The following is an 18,707-nucleotide window of genomic DNA, read 5'->3' as shown; positions in this document are numbered from 1 at the left end:
CTGGACTATGGCCTGCTGAGACTGGGCCATGGCCTGCTGAGACTGGGCTATGGCGTTGAGCGCCTCTGCCATCTGGCGCTGGCACTGGCTCATGGCCTCCTGTGAGAGGGCAGCCATTTCCTGGGCCACAGACGCCGCCTGCACGGAAGGCCCCAGGCCTCGCAAACCGTTTCCCCATGTCTGACACCGTCGCACCCATTGCCTCCACCGCGGACGCCACCCCGTTGCGGTGTCAGCCTGGGTGGCACGCATGACCGGGACCACTCCCAGCTCCTGGACGCGGGTGGACTCCTCCACCTGCGACCGCAGCCGCCGCAAGCCACCCGTCACCCTATTCGCTCGTCTCCGTGTCGGTGGTTGCATCGGATCTATGTGTGGGTGTGGTAACTGCAGGAACCCGGGATCCATCTGGGCGGCAGATGTTCGCTTGGCCTGGGCTGCCCTCCGACCCGCCCGGTCCCTCTGCTGCTCCTACCTCCACCTGCTGTACCGGGACGGCTGTGTTGTGCGCACCAGTGAGTGTACCAGACGCCTCATCACTAAAGTGCCCAACCGTGGTGAGTGTTTCTGCGATGGTGGAGGGTGTTGGTGACAGCAGTGGCGTTGTGTCGTGCTCTTCGTCCCACTCTGAGTCCATGGCACTTTGGGGTGGGGGTTCGTCTCCACCCATCCACTCTGAGTCACTGTCCGGTATTTCGTCTTCCCGGGTAGGGGTGTCCTGGGTAGTGCTGTCCCGGGTAGTGCTGTCCCGGGTAGGGGGTGTCCTGGGGTAGTGGTGTCCCGGGTAGGGGTGTCCTGGATAGTGGTGTCCTGGGTAGTGGTGTCCTGGCTCGGATGTGACGGGGGCCTGTGGCTGCCCCCCTCATCGCTGGGTGGTCGCTCCCGCACGTGACGGGGGTGTCGTCTCCCTGTTGCTCCAGGTCTCTCCGTCTCCCGTGGTCTCCGAGGGGCATCCTGCGGGCGTCGCATGCTGGAGGGTTCGGGTCTCTCCGTCTCCCGTGGTCTCCGAGGGGCATCCTGCGGGCGTCGCATGCCGGAGAGTGCGGGTCTCTCCGTCTCCCGTGGTCTCCGAGGGGCATCCTGCGGGCGTCGCATGCTGGAGGGTTCGGGTCTCTCCGTCTCCCGTGGTCTCGGAGGGGCATCCTGCGGGCGTCGCATGCTGGAGGGTGTGGGTCCTCTCCGTCTCCCGTGGTCTCGGAGGGGCATCCTGCGGGCGGTCTGCATCTGCGGGGATGGGTGCCTGGACGTTTGGTCCTGCGATACACAATGAAGCATGCATGGTTAGACATCAGGCAGTGATCAGGTGATACGGGAGAGGGGGATATAGGGGGAGGGGGGATATGGGGACGGGCTGTTGGTGGCTCACTTGCTCGTGGGGCCCCGACCTCTGCATCAGCAACCTCCCGGTCGTCAGGTCCCGCCAGCCAGTTCCAGGGCCCTTTCCTCGTGTACGGTCAGTGGCCTCTCATCAGCGGGCCCTCCTCCAGTCCTCACATGCTCCCTATTGTTGTGTGCGCGCTTCTCCTGGGGGGGGGGGGGTGGTGGCAGGGGTAAAAGGCAACAGTGTTAGGCAGGTATATGAATGCACGCCATCGGTTGCGCGTGCATTGCAGAGGTTAAGGTTAGGGCTGGATTCACTTGGGGATATGGGGGATATGGGGGAGGGGGGATATGGGGGAGGGGGGATATGGGGGGAGGGGGGATATGGGGGATATGGGGGAGGGGGGATATGGGGGAGGGGGGCATATGGGGAATATGGGGGAGGGGGGATATGGGGGATATGGGGGAGGGGGGATATGGGGAGGGGGGATATGGGGGATATGGGGGGGGGATATGGGGGGAGGGGAGGGATATGGGGGATATGGGGGAGGGGGGATATGGGGGATATGGGGGAGGGGGGATATGGGGGAGGGGGGGATATGGGGGATATGGGGGGGGGGATATGGGGGAGGGGGGGATATGGGGATATGGGGGAGGGGGGATATGGGGGAGGGGGGATATGGGGGATATGGGGGAGGGGGGATATGGGGGAGGGGGGATATGGGGAATATGGGGGAGGGGGGATATGGGGGAGGGGGGGATATGGGGGAGGGGGGATATGGGGGAGGGGGGATATGGGGGATATGGGGAGGGGGGATATGGGGGAGGGGGGGGATATGGGGGAGGGGGGATATGGGGGATATGGGGGAGGGGGGATATGGGGGATATGGGGGAGGGGGGATATGGGGGAGGGGGAATATGGGGGAGGGGGGGGAGGGGGGATATGGGGGATATGGGAGAGGGGGGATATGGGGGAGGGGGGATATGGGGGATATGGGGGAGGCTCACCCTGCCTGCTCTGACGAGGTCGTTCACCTTCTTGTGGCACTGGGTGCCTGTCCGTGGTGTCAGGGCCACAGCGGTGACGGCCTCTGCCACCTCCCTCCACAGACGCCGGCTGTGGCGTGGGGCAACTCTGCGGCCGTGCCCGGGATACAGGGCGTCCCTCCTCTGCTCCACCGCATCCAGGAGCGCCTCCACATCGCGTGACTCGAATCTCGGGGCTGAGCGACGGCCAGCCATCAAGTCGGGTGTTGCGGTCGGCTGTTCCGGTCGGGTGGGGGGGAGCTGCGCGGCCTTATGAGCCGTCACGCCGTGCAGCGCGTATGACGCTGCACGGCGTGAACCACTGCGCAAGCGCGGATCCCGTTACATCGCTGCTAGCCCATTTCGGGCCGCAGACTATCGGCCCATTTTTATGACGTGACGCAAGTGGGATTTGCGCCGTTTTTTGCGCCGATTGGCGGAGTTTCCGCCGATAACGGAGAATTTCGCCCCTTATGTTCTGTTCCTCGGCTAATGAAGGCAAGTATCCCATGTGTTGCCTTAACCACATTGTCTTCCTGTCCTACTGCCTTCAGGGATCTTTCGACATGCACCCGAAGATTCCTCTGGCTCTCTTGCACTTACAAGCAACTTACCTATTTTGCCTGTTTTCATTCTACCCTCTTCTGATATTCTGTAATTAGTAATGCATGAACATATCAAAGCAATGACTAATGCAATACTGAAGCTGATGATATGAAGCACCCAACAACAATGAAAATTTGACTTTAAAGGCAGCTAAGTTATGCTCTCAAATCAAAATAAACATTTTTTTCCTTCAGGTTCTGAAATATCTGGATTACGTGTTCACTGGGGTCTTTACGTTTGAAATGGTGATAAAGGTAAACATTCCAACTGGATTCTCCATAATTTAAATGCGTGAAGTATACTATTTGAAAAGAATAACCTGCATTTAATTATTTAATTGAGCCACTTGCTGGGAATAAAAAACTTGAATTTGTTTTGTGATTAATGAGGGTAGCGGTTCGTTGGATTGACCTGAAAAGGTTTGGTTGTTTGCGTTAAATGAGTTGTGCGCTGTGATAAATTTGTGCATCAGACAGAAGTAAATTAAAATTTCTATATTTATGTTAGGAAGTATGAATTTTAGAGATTGATTCGTAAGTTGATGCTGTGACTGATTCTTAAGTTGATGCTGTGATTTACTTAACACAGCATGTTTTATTTCCTTTGATTTTTGAACAGGCCGTCAAAATGTCCTGGGCGGAAATATTTGTCCAGCCGCACCCATTTTCTGGCACGGCGTGTCCCTGCCGGCAGCGGGATTCTCCGCCCCGGCAGCCGGTCAATGGGGTTTCCCAAATGTGGCCACCCTCACGCCATCAGGAATCCGCGGTCGAGAGTGCGCTGCCGACGAAGCAGGAGAAACCGCCAACAGAAAATCCCGCCCCTGTTTATGTTTCAGTTTTAATATTTATGTGAATTTAAAACTGCTTGCAGCTGGGAGAATTTGACATTCTTACTGAATGGATAGAATGAGCATCTTCTTAGTCCTGTGATACAGCTTCAGAATCTTCCTGCCATGATTCTAAAGTATTGCAGAATGAATTTGTTGGCCTAGAAATTTGTTGGTGCTACGGCTGCTTTGCTGGTGTAAAGCGGGCACCTGAGTAATCAAGCGTGAGCGATTCGGGGCCCAAATATGGCACAGGGGTAGGCCACTCAGCCCCTCCAGCCTGTTGTGCCATTTAGTAAGATCACTGCTGACGTGATTGAATATCAACTCCACATTCTCGCCTATCCCCGATAACTTTCCACCCCCTTCCTTATCGGGATCTATCTACCTCTGCCTTAAAAGAGATATTCAAATACTCTGCTTCCATTGATTTTTGAGGAAGAGAGTTCCAAAACTCATGAGCACCTGAGAGCAAGATTATTTTAAAGTAGTAAGAGGCCCTTTTCGGCCGTTTGTTTCCATTCTTGCTGTCCACAGTCAAGAGCGCACCTCGCCTTTAAGAGATTGTCTTTAAATGGCATCAAATGTGCACCAATTCTTGCTCCCTACAAAGTAAAGCAGCTAACAAACTTGTGTCCTCACATCAATTTAACACAGTCCCTGAGACCACGTGAACAGGCATGTATGACAAGACCGTGGGCAGGATTTGCTGGCCCTGCCCACCGATGAGATCTTCCAATCCTGCCAAAGGTGATCCCCGACGGCGTGGCTGGTGAGCATCACAAATGGCCATTGACTACGGTGAGACTGGAAGATCCCACCGGTGGGCAGTGGTGAGCCACCTCCGTCGCTGGCGTAAAGTCTGTCTCACGTGCTTGCAACATCAAATTTCTAGGCCATAGCCTTAATGATCCAGAAAAGCAAGATAATCCGAAATAATTGCAACAAAGCAAATAATTGTTTTGCATATTTACACGTGAATTTCATGTTATCTCGTTTCCTTTCATAAGATGATTAATTTAGGCCTGTTACTGCATCCTGGCTCTTATTTCCGAGACCTTTGGAACATTCTGGATTTCATTGTCGTCAGTGGCGCTCTTGTGGCGTTTGCTTTTACGTGAGTAACAACTTTACCATTCCGGACTCACTTTTCCTCTGCCCAGAATTCTCCGTCCGTTGACGGAATTCTCCGGTCCCACTTCAGTAGATGAAATTTGGACTGAGCGCTAAATTCTCCGTTCTCGCTGGCAGCGTGTCTTAGCCCTTGTAAACTTCAGGTTAAGTAAAAATATAATTTGCATCTCACATATTGTTCAGTTGAATTATCCAACTGCATGCTATTTATGTTAAGCTTGGAAAATACTTTACATTTTTTTTATTTTTTTGGCTCTTAAAATATTAATTTCTGCTCTGTTTTGTTCACGGAATCAAAGAAGTCAAGTTTCATGAGCTTGAAGGTGATCTTCAGCCACAATAGTGGCTGGGTGATTGGCTGTCAGAACACAGAGGGCTGCAGACCGAGCGCTTTTACAAGAAGCCAGGCCTCGTGAACATAGCTGCACAGAGGCGGCTCCTTGGGTGGAGGCCAAATTGCCCCAAAGTAGTATTTTTCCTTTCAAGCTTTTATCCAATTTCTGACTGAAGGATTGGACTGAAGTTTCACGGGGAACAGTCCTAGGTCCCGAAGCTGCATGACAGGTTCCAGACACGACCACCGTTATTTGGAAGGGATGATCCATTAAACGTCAGAATGGGCTTACCATCCAATTAGAATCCCTCGTGGATTGAAGTGGTCCCTCCCGCCCCCGTTTCTGATCTGAGCCACCACATTGGCCTGAACATGTCCCAACCCAATGTGGGCTGCCTAAATGCTGTGTGGAAATACCAGTTGTCATCAACAGGCTCCTAAATTGGATTAAGTTGATCCAAAACAGCCACCCATCTTTTGCAGCCAGGTTTCCAATTGTGATGCCACGTGGCCTCTCTAAAAACGACTGAGAAGTGGGGTTATGGCACCATGCTGACAAAATGGCCGGCAGAGGAAAATTAAGGGCCCACTAGCTTCCAATCCCGACCCGCACCTCTTTTGAAAATTCAGCTCATTCTTTGTGAATCTTTCTCAACCACACTTTAAGGCTGTGCATTCGCGATCATTACAATTCTTTACATTAAAAAAATGCCCTCATCTTTCCTCAGATTATTTAGCTTAAACCTGCGTCCTCCAGTTACTAAACCTCCTGACAATAGAAACTGGGTGGGATTTTCCGGCCACTCCCACCAGTGGGATCTTCCAGTCCCGCCAAAGTCAATGAACCTTTGGCTTGCTCACCGCATCCGCAGGCAAAAAGTTCAAAATTGAATTCAAATTCAAAGCCTGGAATTAAAAGAGAAATGTTCCCAACGAGTGTGTTACCCAATGAGCAAGCATTAACTCCTTAACTAGCTAATTAACAATAATAGAAAATATAAGTTCTGCTCTTGTTGTTGTCTTGCAACTGACCTGTTTCCTTTCTTCCCTGGTTGCGGGATCTGAACAGGAGTTTCCTCGGGTAAGGATTTCTTTGCAATCTTCAAACAGAATTTGTACCGTTGCTTTTGTGATTATGTCAGTGTGGGTGTGTGTTATACGCATTATGATGTAGATTGAGTGCACATATGTTTTTAATGCTTAAAAAAAAAATCATGTGCCATGTTCTTGCAATTGAACGAGAAAGTCTACATATGCTAACAAGTTCCTGAGTGAATTTGAGATGATGTACGGCAAACTCAGTGATTTTGTTGTATCGCAGTTCTTGTACAGTTGCTGTAACTTTAAATCGGTCTTTGGTTTTCCAAAACCGTTTGGTCACTTCCTATCTTTAATTACATTATTTGACTTCAAAAGTCACTTGGTCCTAGCGGTTTTCGAGAAAATTATGGCAATTTTTCTCATTAACTTTCTTGAAACTAAGCTTTTAGATTGATGGAGAAAAGCAATTTGAGAAAGCGCGTATTTGCTGGTATTTTTTTTCTCAGATTTTAGTTTCAAATAAAGCAGACATTGTGTATTAAACTTATGAACCGCTATTAATATTTAAAACCATCCTCACTTCATAATAACCGCAACAGGCATTTCAATAAGGTTGAATAGCAAATCTTGCCTGGAATAATTAATTAATTCTGGAGCCAATTCAGTTCAATTTTGCAAATGCAATATATTATCCTGCATAAAGGATTTTTTGCCTGATATATTTTTGCAGGACCGATGAGTTATTGTCACGACCAGTCATTTTAAAAGAAAGAATTAGCCCTTGTTTCTTTTCTGTTTGACCTGATTCTACCCACACAGTGTTAGTGACGATGCTGATTGTGATAGAAGTCAGAACTTGAGTGATTGAGGCATCATTTGTATATGTTAAGATCCCAGACAAGAACCCCAAACACGTCAAAAAAAAAAATTGAAACTGTGAGGAAACTTCGCTCCAGGAGTGATTTCACTGACCTATCACTATCTTTTATATTAAAACAAACATTTTTCTTAACACTGGATTAAACACATTATCATCACAGAAAATAGCTTACAGTTGAACATTTCATAACAATGAAAGGAAACACTTTAACTTCTAACTGACGCTTTCTCCAATTAGGCAAAGCCCATCTCAGGTCTAAAGACACGTAAAAATAAAGTTAGTAAACAAGGATTCATACAGTCCTCTGGATACAGATTTCTTGGCCAGTCTTTTGCCAGTCCCGCCAGCGTAAATTGGAGTAGGTCCGTACCGGCAGGACCTGATGGTGCGGGTGGCCTTCGGGGTTCCTGGGGGGGCGCGGAGGGATCTGGCCCCAGGAGGTGCCCCCACGGTGGCCTGGGCAGCGATCGGGGCCCACCGATCCGCGGGCGGGCATGTGCCGTGGGGCCACTCTAATCTTCCGCACTGGAGGCTGTACCAGTCCGCCATTCCCGGTGTGGAAACGAAGCCCTCTGCGCATGCACGGGGATGATGCCAGCACATGCTGGCGCTCCCGTGCATGCGCCAACTCACGCCAGCCGGCGGAGGCCCTTCGGCGTTGGTTGGCATGCCACCAAGCCCTTTTCCCGCCGGCCGGCAGGGCGCAAACCACTCTGGGGCGGGCCTAGCACCTGAAGGTGCGGAGGATTCCACACCTTTGAGGCGGTCCGACGCCGGAGTGGTTCATGCCACTCCGTCCCGCCGGAGTTGCCTGCCCCGCCAATTACGGAAGAATCCCGCCCCTAGTCTCACTTTAATGTGCGATTTCCCAAGACATCAGAGGTGTGACTCTATCCCCTTTGCTTCGGAGACCTCAGGTGAGCACCGTTCATAGAACATAGAACAGTACAGCACAGAACAGGCCCTTTGGCCCTCGATGTTGTGCCGAGCTTTGTCCGAAACCAAGATCAAGCTGTCACACTCCCTGTCATTCTGGTGTGCTCCATGTGCCTATCCAAAACCACTTGAAAGTTCCTAAAGTGTCCGACTCCACTATCACAGGCGGCTGTCCATTCCACACTCTAACCACTCTCTGAGTAAAGAACCTTCCGCGGACATCCCGCCTATATTTCCGACCCCAAACCTTATAGTTATGCCCCCTTGTAACAGCTACATCCACCCAAGGAAATAGTCTCTGAACGTCCACTCTATCTATCCCCCTCACCATCTTATAAACCTCTATTAAGTCGCCTCTCATCCTCCTTCGCTCCAATGAGAAAAGCCCTAGCTCCCTCAACCTTTTCTCATAAGACCTAGCCTCCAATGCAGGCAGCATCCTGGTAAATCTCCAGTACTGGTCTCCACAAATGGGGACTAGACGAAATGGCACTCGTGGGGGTGTCCCAGTGGATTGGAGGTTCCCAGTTGTATGCTCTTTGGGCAGAGGCACCCTGGCACGGCTGGTACCACCTGGGCACCCTAGCAGTGGCAGCAGTGCCACCAGGGTGCCAGCCTGGCACTGTCACGGTGCTCATGTGGCACTCCCAGCTGGCAGGGGCACTGCTAGGGTGCCACATTGGCATTGCCGAAGTGTCAAGCTGGCATTTTCTGCGTGCTGAAGATCGGGCCACAAGTGCCCTGCGTGGGCTTTGGGGTGGGTGCAGGGGTAGGTGGGGGTGGAGGTGGGGGTGGGAGTGGGGGGTGGGGGGGCAGGACACTCCCATAGTACTTTGGGGTTAGTGGGGGGGAGGTACGGGGTCACTTTGGTGGTCTCAGAGATGGCAACCCAATCTCTGAGGAGTTCCGGCGAGTGGATCTCCTCGGTGTAGAAAATGTGGCTATTTGCGGCCTCGGCCGCTCGTTCCCGGCTGAGGCCCTTTATTGAACGTGAGTGGTGTTGCATAACCATGGCAGCGAGCACCTGGAAACATGCGGCTAAACATTCTCACTGTGGGACTTTGTTCCCATTTACTTGAATTGCACCCAAAGTCTGCCTCTAGTGAAACCAGAATTTTAAAAAATATTACTGTAACAGATATGTATATACCCTAACACAGGCTTTTAATAACATTACTGCAACAGGTATATATAATACAAACTGTATAGAAATTTCCAACATTCATCACAGTTACCATTGATTGGTATTGGTAATGACAATCGGGATTTATTGCATTCCCCTAATTATATTAGTCAGGATTTATTAGACTCTCCTAATATGGATCATATTAGCAATAGTCTCTTAGTCAAGGGTACAAAGGTCTGAAACCTAAAATAAAAGGCGACAGTGTGATTAATGCATCGTAGATCAGGCAGCATTAAAATAGGAAGGAGGAGTTCAGCGAGGATCCTTCAGTAGATCTATTATGAAGGAGCCCACCTAAAATCTGAGCCTATCTTTTGAGATGCTGACTGAGCCACTACATATTCCCAGCATGTTATCTTCCTGCAGCAGCATTTTCATGTGTATTGAGTAATTGTTGTGACTGAAGTGTATCCATGTTGAAAACGTAACCGATTTTCTGAGTAAGATGTGAACATTCATTGCGATTTATACATGACAGGAACACAGATGAAAAACAAATATAGCGATGTGGGAAGGAGTAATTTATTTTGGGAAACCACTGTGTGTGTGTAGAGTAAAGCACAGTGTAAACATGCAACCCCCCCCCCCCCCCCCCACCTCCAGCCACCCCCCCCCATCAACCCAGCCCCCACTATGAATGTTTGGAGGTGAGGGGGGGGGGGCACATAAAATATGTTTGGTGTACAGACCACCATCTTCCCTCTCACCCCTAACCCAGTCCCCATATTAAGGTGACTGCTAGGCCACCCAGCCCATAGGTTTGTTGAGACCCTAAAATGGTCAATTATTGGGTAATTAAGAGCCTCTGCTTCCACAATACGTTGGAAGGCAGACCAAAGTGGGGGCTGCATTTTTCACCAAACTTGACGAAAAGACTAAAAGGGAAGGTCTTACCTCCTATGGGAGGCATCAGGAGGGTAGCCCCCCCCCCCCACCCCCTCCAAGATGGTACGTCTCCTTTGTGCCTCCCAGCGTGGCTCCCAAAACCCACCCGCCAAGCACCCCTCTCCACCCTCCCGAGTCTCCCCCATCCCTCCTCGTCCAAACTCCCTGGACTTACTTTTCTCTGAAGGCCATGTCCTCTTCATCGCAGGGCCACCTTGCAGTCCCAGCAGTGCCCATTGCGCAGTTCTGGCACTGCTCGGACTGCAAAATCAGATTTGCCGGCAGCTCTAGAGGGAGTGTGTTCCTTAATTTGATTGAGGGGTGGAATGCTGCCGTCAACAGAGATGTCTCTACAGGGTCCAACCGACATTGCCCCTGGGGGACGAGCAGTACAGACTGCTTCTCCCCTCTCCCAGCGTAATATTTACCCCTAAGATGGCCTTCTTCCAATTTTTTGTGAGACTTAGAGCAAAGAGGCATTCTGTGTTCTTCATCACCAACCATCTGATTTACATATCTCTACTTGGTTGAATAGGAATTGCATTAAATAAAAACCTGGCCTTAGTAGCGACTCAACTGTAGCAATGTTAATTATGACTTTGGCACTTCTGAATTATAGGAAAACAACTCAGGTAATTTAGCACAAATGTATAGAAATAGATGAAAATAGAAGCAAATAAGCTGAAATTCTATCTGTGAAAATAGAGGAACATAATTTCTTAACTCTGCATTCCAGAAGTTAATGGCAAGTTAATTTGAATCATTTACATAGATAATTAATGGATTAGAGGTTATAAAGTGAGAAGGATGGGTTTTCTCTATTCGTTTGATATGTTTTTTCCCCTGAAACTGACTTACTATAATAAAATATTTATATAAGATCAAATCACTTCTGCTTTGGTTCCTGCACAAGAGCTTTCATTGAAAGGCAGCCGATGACAAGTGCAGAAAGGCATTCAGATGCACCAAATCTGTACAGTAGGATAACAAGGCAAAAAGGCCCATTTGGTCCATTCAGATTGTTGTTTCAACTGTTTAGTGGTGCTGTACAAAAAGAATCAAATGAATGGAACTACTGAACAGGAGAGTTTTAAGCAATTAGCTTTTATTTTGCGAAGGGCGATTTATCATAGATAAAACAAGACGACAATCTAATATGTGTGAGGAAGAAAATCCAGTGGCAACATTAGGGGTCGAGAAAGGTCTTATGCAGGGAAGAAGAAATGAGTTCAGGGGAATAGCAATATCAACCAGCAGGAATTAACAAACTGGTGAGATGTGCAAGGGACAAATATGAGGGATCGATAGAGAAAAAAATTAAAGAGCAATAACAGAACCGTTTTAAAAGGATATCAGGAGCAAAGAAAAGTGGGATATAGCTTACTATTTGATTGCTATTTTTACCATTGAATGAGGGAAATGCGGATGAGTTAAGAGAGAAAAAAAGAGAAAAAGCGAACTACAGACAAGGGAAGGTGAGGTAGAAATTAGGAAGCTGAAGGTGAATAAGGTCCCGGATTTGGGCAATCTCTGCCCATGGGTAAAGATAGGGATAGTTGAAGTGATTTCAGTTATCTGCAACAATAATTGCCTCAGTGTAATTGAGTAATCGTCCAATAGTTTGGGAAGTAGCAAATGAGACTTCAATTTTGTTTTGTAAACATCCCTTGAAGGGCAACACAGCAGAGTAAGGGTCACCTGGCCTTGATGACCAATCGGGACGCAGAGAGTGGAATCACTCCATGGTGAGAGAGGCTCTGAGGCAGACACATTTTGGAAGCAAGTTACAGCCACGTGGCTGCTGTACAATTCTTATTGATAAATACCTTTTGTGTTCACTACTGAAGTCTGTGAAAGTGTATCTTCGCATTTCGAAAGGGATGAAAGTAGACTACATGATTTACAGACTTACCTTTATTGTAAGGAATTTGTTTCAGATTTGGAAGAATAGCAGAAGGAATCATCTGTAAAAATACAGTCTACTTAGACATGGCCAGAATTGATTTAGATGCGGTAGATCATATCTGATCTTTTCATTGGGATTCTTTGAGGAGGTTACACATCTGATGAGGATGAGGCAGAGGATGTTAGCTTCCAGATTTCAATTTGACACTGATCAACATGCTGACTTAATCACAGGGTATGCACCCCTGAAATGCCTGGTAAGCTATTAAGTTGGTTTGATGCATGGCTCGTGGATGACAAACAAAGGCTGTCATTGCATAGGGGGTTTCTTATGTTACCATTAGCGTCTCATAGCTTTTGAAGTTGGTTGTAACTTAAAGAATGGAATATTGTCCGAAGAGTCAACATTTGCAAATGGCATCACATTGGGTACAGTGGGCAATACTGCCCACTGTTGAGTGATAAAGTCATAGGATCTGGCGAGACAAGTGAAAAGGCAGACAGGGGGTGAAGTCACAAAATGATGTAAAATAATTGCAAATGTAAATGGCATATAAAATGGTCAGATGCTGGTGATTACAGAGCAAAATGGTATCAGGGTGGGGATTGGTAGATAGTCTTTAAAAGTGTTGGCAGGTAATGAATAAAGCATGTTTTATGCTGGACAGTGTGATGACCAGAGTGTCATGATGTCAAAGGGGTGGTCTGGAGGTTGCCAAATGGCCTTGATGAAGCTATTTTGAACCTTGTCTTCAATGTGGAAATGCTGAAGGGTCCAGAGGAGACTGCTGAACCGAGGAGAAACCCGAGCTTTGAGGATCCTGGAAATCTACTGTATGAAGAGGAAAAGGATAGAAGGATCTTGACAAAAGTCTTTTGAGATTTTTGTGTGTATGTAGAAATTAGATAAAGTAAAGCTATTTCCTGAGCACAGATTTGAAAATGAATTGCGCATGGTTTAACAGTGTCAACGAAGGGAAATCTGGGCAATTTATTTTCGCAGGAATGTTCGAGAATTAAGGACTGGGTTACCTGGGGCGGGATTCTCCCCTACCCGGCGGGGCGGGGGGTTCCGGCGTAAATGAGTGGGGGGAACCACTCCGGCGTCGGGCCGCCCCAAAGGTGCGGAAGTCTCCGCACCTTTAGGGGCCAAGCCCTCACCTTGAGGGGCTAGGCCCGCGCCGGAGTGGTTTGCGCTCCGCTGGCTGGCGGGAAAGGCTTTTGGCGCCACGCCAGCCGGGGCCAAAAGGTCTTTGCCGGGCGACGCATGCACAGGAGCGTCAGCGGCTGGTGACGTCATCCCCACGTATGCGCAGGGGAGGGGGTCTCTTCCGCCTCTGGCATAGTGGAGACCATGGCGAAGGCGGAAGAAAAAGAGTGCCCCCAAGGCACAGGCCCGCCTGCAGATCGGTGGACCCCGATCGTGGGCCAGGCCACCGTGGGGGCACCCCCCAGGGCCAGATCGCTTCGCGTCCCCCCAGGACCCCGGAGCCTGCCCGCGCCGCCTTGTCCCGTCTTTCAAAAGGTGGTTTAATCCACGCTGGCGGGACAGGCATTCCAGCAGCGGGACTTCGGCCCATCGCGGGCCGGAGAAACGGCGGGGGTGGGCCCGCCGAACGGCACGACGAGATTCCCGCCCCCGCCAACCGGCGCGGCGCGATTCCCCGCCCCCGCCGAATCTCTGATGGCGGAGACTTCGGGACACGGCGGGAGCGGGGTTCGCGCCAGCCCCCGGCGATTCTCCGACCCGGCGTGGGGTCGGAGATCCCGCCCCAGGTTCCTGTTTGAGTAGGGGTGGTAAAATAGAATTTGAGGCCCGGAGGAAAACATTGGGCGCGATTCTCTGCTCCCGCGACTAAGTGCCCACGCCGTCGTGAACGCCGTCGAGGTTCACGATGCGCGAAAGGGCCCAATCTCAACCGATTCAGGGCCCGAAAATGGGCTAGGATTGGGGCCGCGAGAAACTCGGGGGGGCGTGTCGCGAAAGCAGCGTCGTCAGCAAGCACCGGGCATTGGCGCTGCGTAAATGACGCGGCCGGCGCCGCATAACTTGTGTCACTCGCGCATGGGTGGTTGCCGTCCTCCCCGAGGCCACCCCGCAAGAAGATATCGGATGGATCTTGCGGGGCACGGTGGAAAGGAGGTCCTCCTTCAGAGAGGCCGGCCCGCCGATCGGTGGGCACCGATCGTGGGCCAGACCCCATTTGAGTCCCCCACCGGTGAAAGAACCCCCCTCGCCCCCCCACAGGCCGTCCCCACAGCGTTCCCGCCGGCAGCGAACAGGGGCGAAATTCTCCGTTATTGGCGGAAAGTCCGTCGATCGGCGCAAGAAACAGCGCAAATCCGACTTGCGTCACGTCGGAAAAATGGGTCGATAGTCTCCGGCCCGAAATGGGCTAGCAGCGACGTAACGGGATCCGCGCTTGCGCAGTGGTTCACGCCGTGCAGCGTCATACGCGCTGCACGGCGTGACGGCTCATGAGGTTGCGCTGCTCCCCCCCACCCGACCGGAACACCCGACCGCAACACCCGACTGGATGGCTGGCCGTCGCTCAGCCCCGAGGTTCGAGTCACGCGATGTGGAGGCGCTCCTGGACGCGGTGGAGCAGAGGAGGGACGCCCTGTATCCCGGGCACGGCCGCAGAGTTGCCCCACGCCACAGCCGGCGTTTGTGGAGGGAAGTGGCAGAGGCCGTCACCGCTGTGGCCCTGACACCACGGACAGGCACCGAGTGCCACAAGAAGGTGAACGACCTCGTCAGAGCAGGCAGGGTGAGCCTCCCATATCCCCCATATCCCCCCGTCCCCCATATCCCCCCCTCCCCCATATCCCCATATCCCCCCCTCCCCCATATCCCCCCCTCCCCCATATCCCCCCTCCCCCATATCCCCCATATCCCCCCTCCCCCATATCCCCCATATGCCCCCCTCCCCCATATCCCCCCCTCCCCCATATCCCCCCTCCCCCATATCCCCCCTTCCCCCATATCCCCCATATCCCCCCCTCCCCCATATCCCCCCTCCCCATATCCCCCCTCCCCCATATCCCCCTCCCCCATATCCCCCATATCACCCCCTCCCCCATATCCCCCCTCCCCCATATCCCCTCCCCCATAATCCCCATATCCCCCCTCCCCCATATCCCCCCTCCCCCATATCCCCCCTCCCTCATATCCCCCCTCCCCCATATCCCCCTCCCCCATATCCCCCATATCCCCCCTCCCCCATATCCCCCCTCCCCCATATCCCCCATATCCCCCCTCCCCCATATCCCCAAGTGAATCCAGCCCTAACCTTAACCTCTGCAATGCACGCGCAACCGATGGCGTGCATTCATATACCTGCCTAACACTGTTGCCTTTTACCCCTGCCCCCCCCCCCCCCCCACAGGAGAAGCGCGCACACAACAATAGGGAGCATGTGAGGACTGGAGGAGGGTCCGCTGATGAGAGGCCACTGACCGTACACGAGGAAAGGGCCCTGTAACTGGCTGGTGGACCTGAGGACCGGGAGGTTGCTGATGCAGAGGTCGGGGGCGTACTAGCGAGTGAGCCACCGACAGCCCGTCCCCATATCCCCCCTCCCCTATATCTCCCTCCCCGTATCACCTGATCACTGCCTGATGTCTAACCATGCATGCTTCATTGTGTATCGCAGGACCAAACGTCCAGGCACCCATCCCCGCAGATGCAGACCGCCCGCAGGATGCCCCTCGGAGACCACAGGAGACGGAGAGACCCGCACCCTCCAGCATGCGACGCCCGCAGGATGCCCCTCGGAGACCACGGGAGACGGAGCGACCCGGACCCTCCAGCATGCGACGCCCGCAGGATGCCCCTCGGAGACCACGGGAGACGGAGAGACCCGCACCCTCCAGCATGCGACGCCCGCAGGATGCCCCTCGGAGACCATGGGAGACGGAGAGACCCGCACCCTCCAGCATGCGATGCCCGCAGGATGCCCCTCGCACACCACGGGAGAAGGAGAGACCTGGAGCAACAGGGAGACGACACCCCCGTCACCTGCGGGAGCGACCACCCAGCGATGAGGGGGGCAGCCACAGGCCCCCGTCACATCCGAGCCAGGACACCACTACCCAGGACACCACTACCCAGGACACCACTACCCAGGACACCCCTACCCGGGACAGCACTACCCAGGACACCCCTACCCGGGACAGCACTACCCAGGACACCCCTACCCGGGACAGCACTACCCAGGAAGACAAAATACCGGACAGTGACTCAGAGTGGATGGGTGGAGACGAACCCCCACCCCAAAGTGCCATGGACTCAGAGTGGGACGAAGAGCACGACACAACGCCACTGCTGTCACCAACACCCTCCACCATCGCAGAAACACTCACCACGGTTGGGCACTTTAGTGATGAGGCGTCTGGTACACTCACTGGTGCGCACAACACAGCCGTCCCGGTACAGCAGGTGGAGGTAGGAGCAGCAGAGGGACCGGGCGGTCGGAGGGCAGCCCAGCCCAAGCAAACATCTGCCGCCCAGATGGATCCCGGGTTCCTGCAGTTACCACATCCACACATAGATCCGATACAACCACCGACCCGGAGACGAGCGAAGAGGGTGACGGGCGGCTTGCGGCTGCTGCGGTCGCAGGTGGAGGAGTCCACCCGTGTCCAGGAGCTGGGAGTGGTGCCAGTCATGCGTGCCACCCAGGCTGACACCGCACGGGTGGCGTCCGCGGTGGAGGCAATGGGTGCGACGGTGTCAGACATGGGGAACGGTTTGCGAGGCCTGGGGCCTTCCGTGCAGGCGGCGTCTGTGTCCCAGGAAATGGCTGCCCTCTCACAGGAGGCCATGAGCCAGTGCCAGCGCCAGATGGCAGAGGCGCTCAACGCCATAGCCCAGTCTCTGCAGGCCATGGCCCAGTCTCAGCAGGCCATGGCCCAGTCTCAGCAGGCCATGGCCCAGTCTCTGCAGGCCATCGCTGAGGGCATCGGCGCCAGTGGCCATGTGCGAGCCGGCGTCGCACTGTCACAGTCAGGGTTTGCCAACCCCCTGGGCTCCATGGCTGCAAACCTGCAGACCCCTGTCGATACCAGCACGGGCCTCCAGGACTGGCAGCGCCAGATGTCGGGGGGGCGTCGGATGGCCAGTCCGTTCGCATCCCCCACCCATGTAGAGGCCTGGGGGCCATCGGGCACCCCGAGGGAGGAGGAGGTGGTGTGGTCCGTCCCGGCTCCCTCTGTAGGGGAGGTCCCGGTACACCGCGACACCTCGGACTCCCCCCCCCTTCCGTCCCAGGCCCCCTTCCGTCCCAGGTGCATCGGGTGGGCAACGGCAGGACAGGCTGGCAGCTCGCCATCCCAGTCGCCCGGGCCGCAGCCTGGCCCATCTAGGCCAGGACGCCCCAGGAAACGGCCGCCAAAGGGATCCAGTTTCAGAGGGCAGGAATCACAGGAGTCCACCTCCAGTTCTGCTGTACCGTCTGGGGAACCACGTAGACGTAGTCAAAGGGCTCGTAAGGCCAAACAATTAGACACTGAGTAAGTTGGCACGAGTGCAGGGCACAGATGAGTTTTAGGGGCTAGGGCACGTGCATGAACTCCTTTGGTTATTAAAGTCAATGTTACACCCTACAGAGCTGCCTTTGTGCTCTGTCCAAAGTGTGCGGGGGTGTCATGTACGTTGAGCGCAAGTGTGTGTGTGAGGGGTGGTCTTACCTCAGCCCCAGGTGAGTCTGCCCCCTTCCCCCTGGGCCGCCATCAACAACCCCCGGGCAGAGGACGGGACCGTGCGCTGCAGTGTCACAGCCGCATGCAGGGATGGTCCGGGTGGATGGTGGTACTGTGGCCATGGGTCAGACATAGTCCAACGATGTAGAGCCAGGAGCTCATCGCAGGGCGGGTTGTCATCATCCTCCATGGCCTGCGATAGACACGCGTCCACCCGCAACTGTGTGAGCCCGGCCCGTTGTGCCGCAGGTGGATCGGCAATGGGGGGGGGTGGTGTGCATGCGGGTGGGGTGGGTGGGGTTGGGGAGGGGGGTGAGGTGCTGGGTGGGGTGGATGGGTGGGGGGTGTGGGTGGTTGGCTGTTGCCATGTTGTGCGGTCTGTGGCCATACTACCCGATTCCCACGCCCATCTAGTCAGTGAAGCGGGCGTCTATCAGTTTGTCCCGTGCCCGCTGGGCTAGCCGGTAACGGTGGACAGCCACCCGCCTGTGTCTACCCCGTCTGCCCTGACCATTGCCCCCATCCCCCTCATCTGGGGAGGACTGGGCCTCTCCTGCTGCTCCTCCACTCCGCCCTCCTCTGCCTGCGGCACATCGCCCCTCTGCTTGGCTATGTTGTGCAGGACGCAGCACACCACAATGATGCGGCCGACCCTATCTAACCGATACTGGAGGGCGCTCCAGAGAGGTCCAGGCACCTGAAACGCATCTTCAGCACGCCAAAGCACCTCTCGATCACTCCCCTTGTCGCTACATGGGCATCATTGTAGCGGTTCTCCGCCTCATTGCGTGGCCTCCGTATAGGCGTCATCAGCCACGATCGCAATGGGTAGCCCCTGTTGCCCAGCAACCAGCCCCTCAGCCGGGGATGGCGTCCCCCGTACATGCCGGGGATGGATGACCGCGACAACATGAATGAGTCG

General features: G+C 53.5%; 1 protein-coding gene across 1 annotated transcript in view; it reads left to right on the top strand.

The window, feature by feature from the left end:
* Positions 1-18,707, top strand: part of cacna1ba (calcium channel, voltage-dependent, N type, alpha 1B subunit, a) — a 949,382-nt gene that overhangs the window by 814,491 nt on the left and 116,184 nt on the right. The window contains exons 25-26 of the mRNA XM_072488273.1: positions 3,147-3,206; positions 4,792-4,898. Coding sequence (XP_072344374.1) covers positions 3,147-3,206; positions 4,792-4,898 — 167 coding nt within the window. The remainder of the gene's footprint in view (positions 1-3,146; positions 3,207-4,791; positions 4,899-18,707) is intronic.

The sequence above is a fragment of the Scyliorhinus torazame genome, chromosome 22, assembly GCF_047496885.1.
Source record: "Scyliorhinus torazame isolate Kashiwa2021f chromosome 22, sScyTor2.1, whole genome shotgun sequence".
Classification (NCBI taxonomy): Eukaryota; Metazoa; Chordata; class Chondrichthyes; order Carcharhiniformes; family Scyliorhinidae; genus Scyliorhinus; species Scyliorhinus torazame.
Note: the sequence above shows the minus strand (reverse complement) of the source record. Positions and strands in the feature narration are given on the sequence as shown.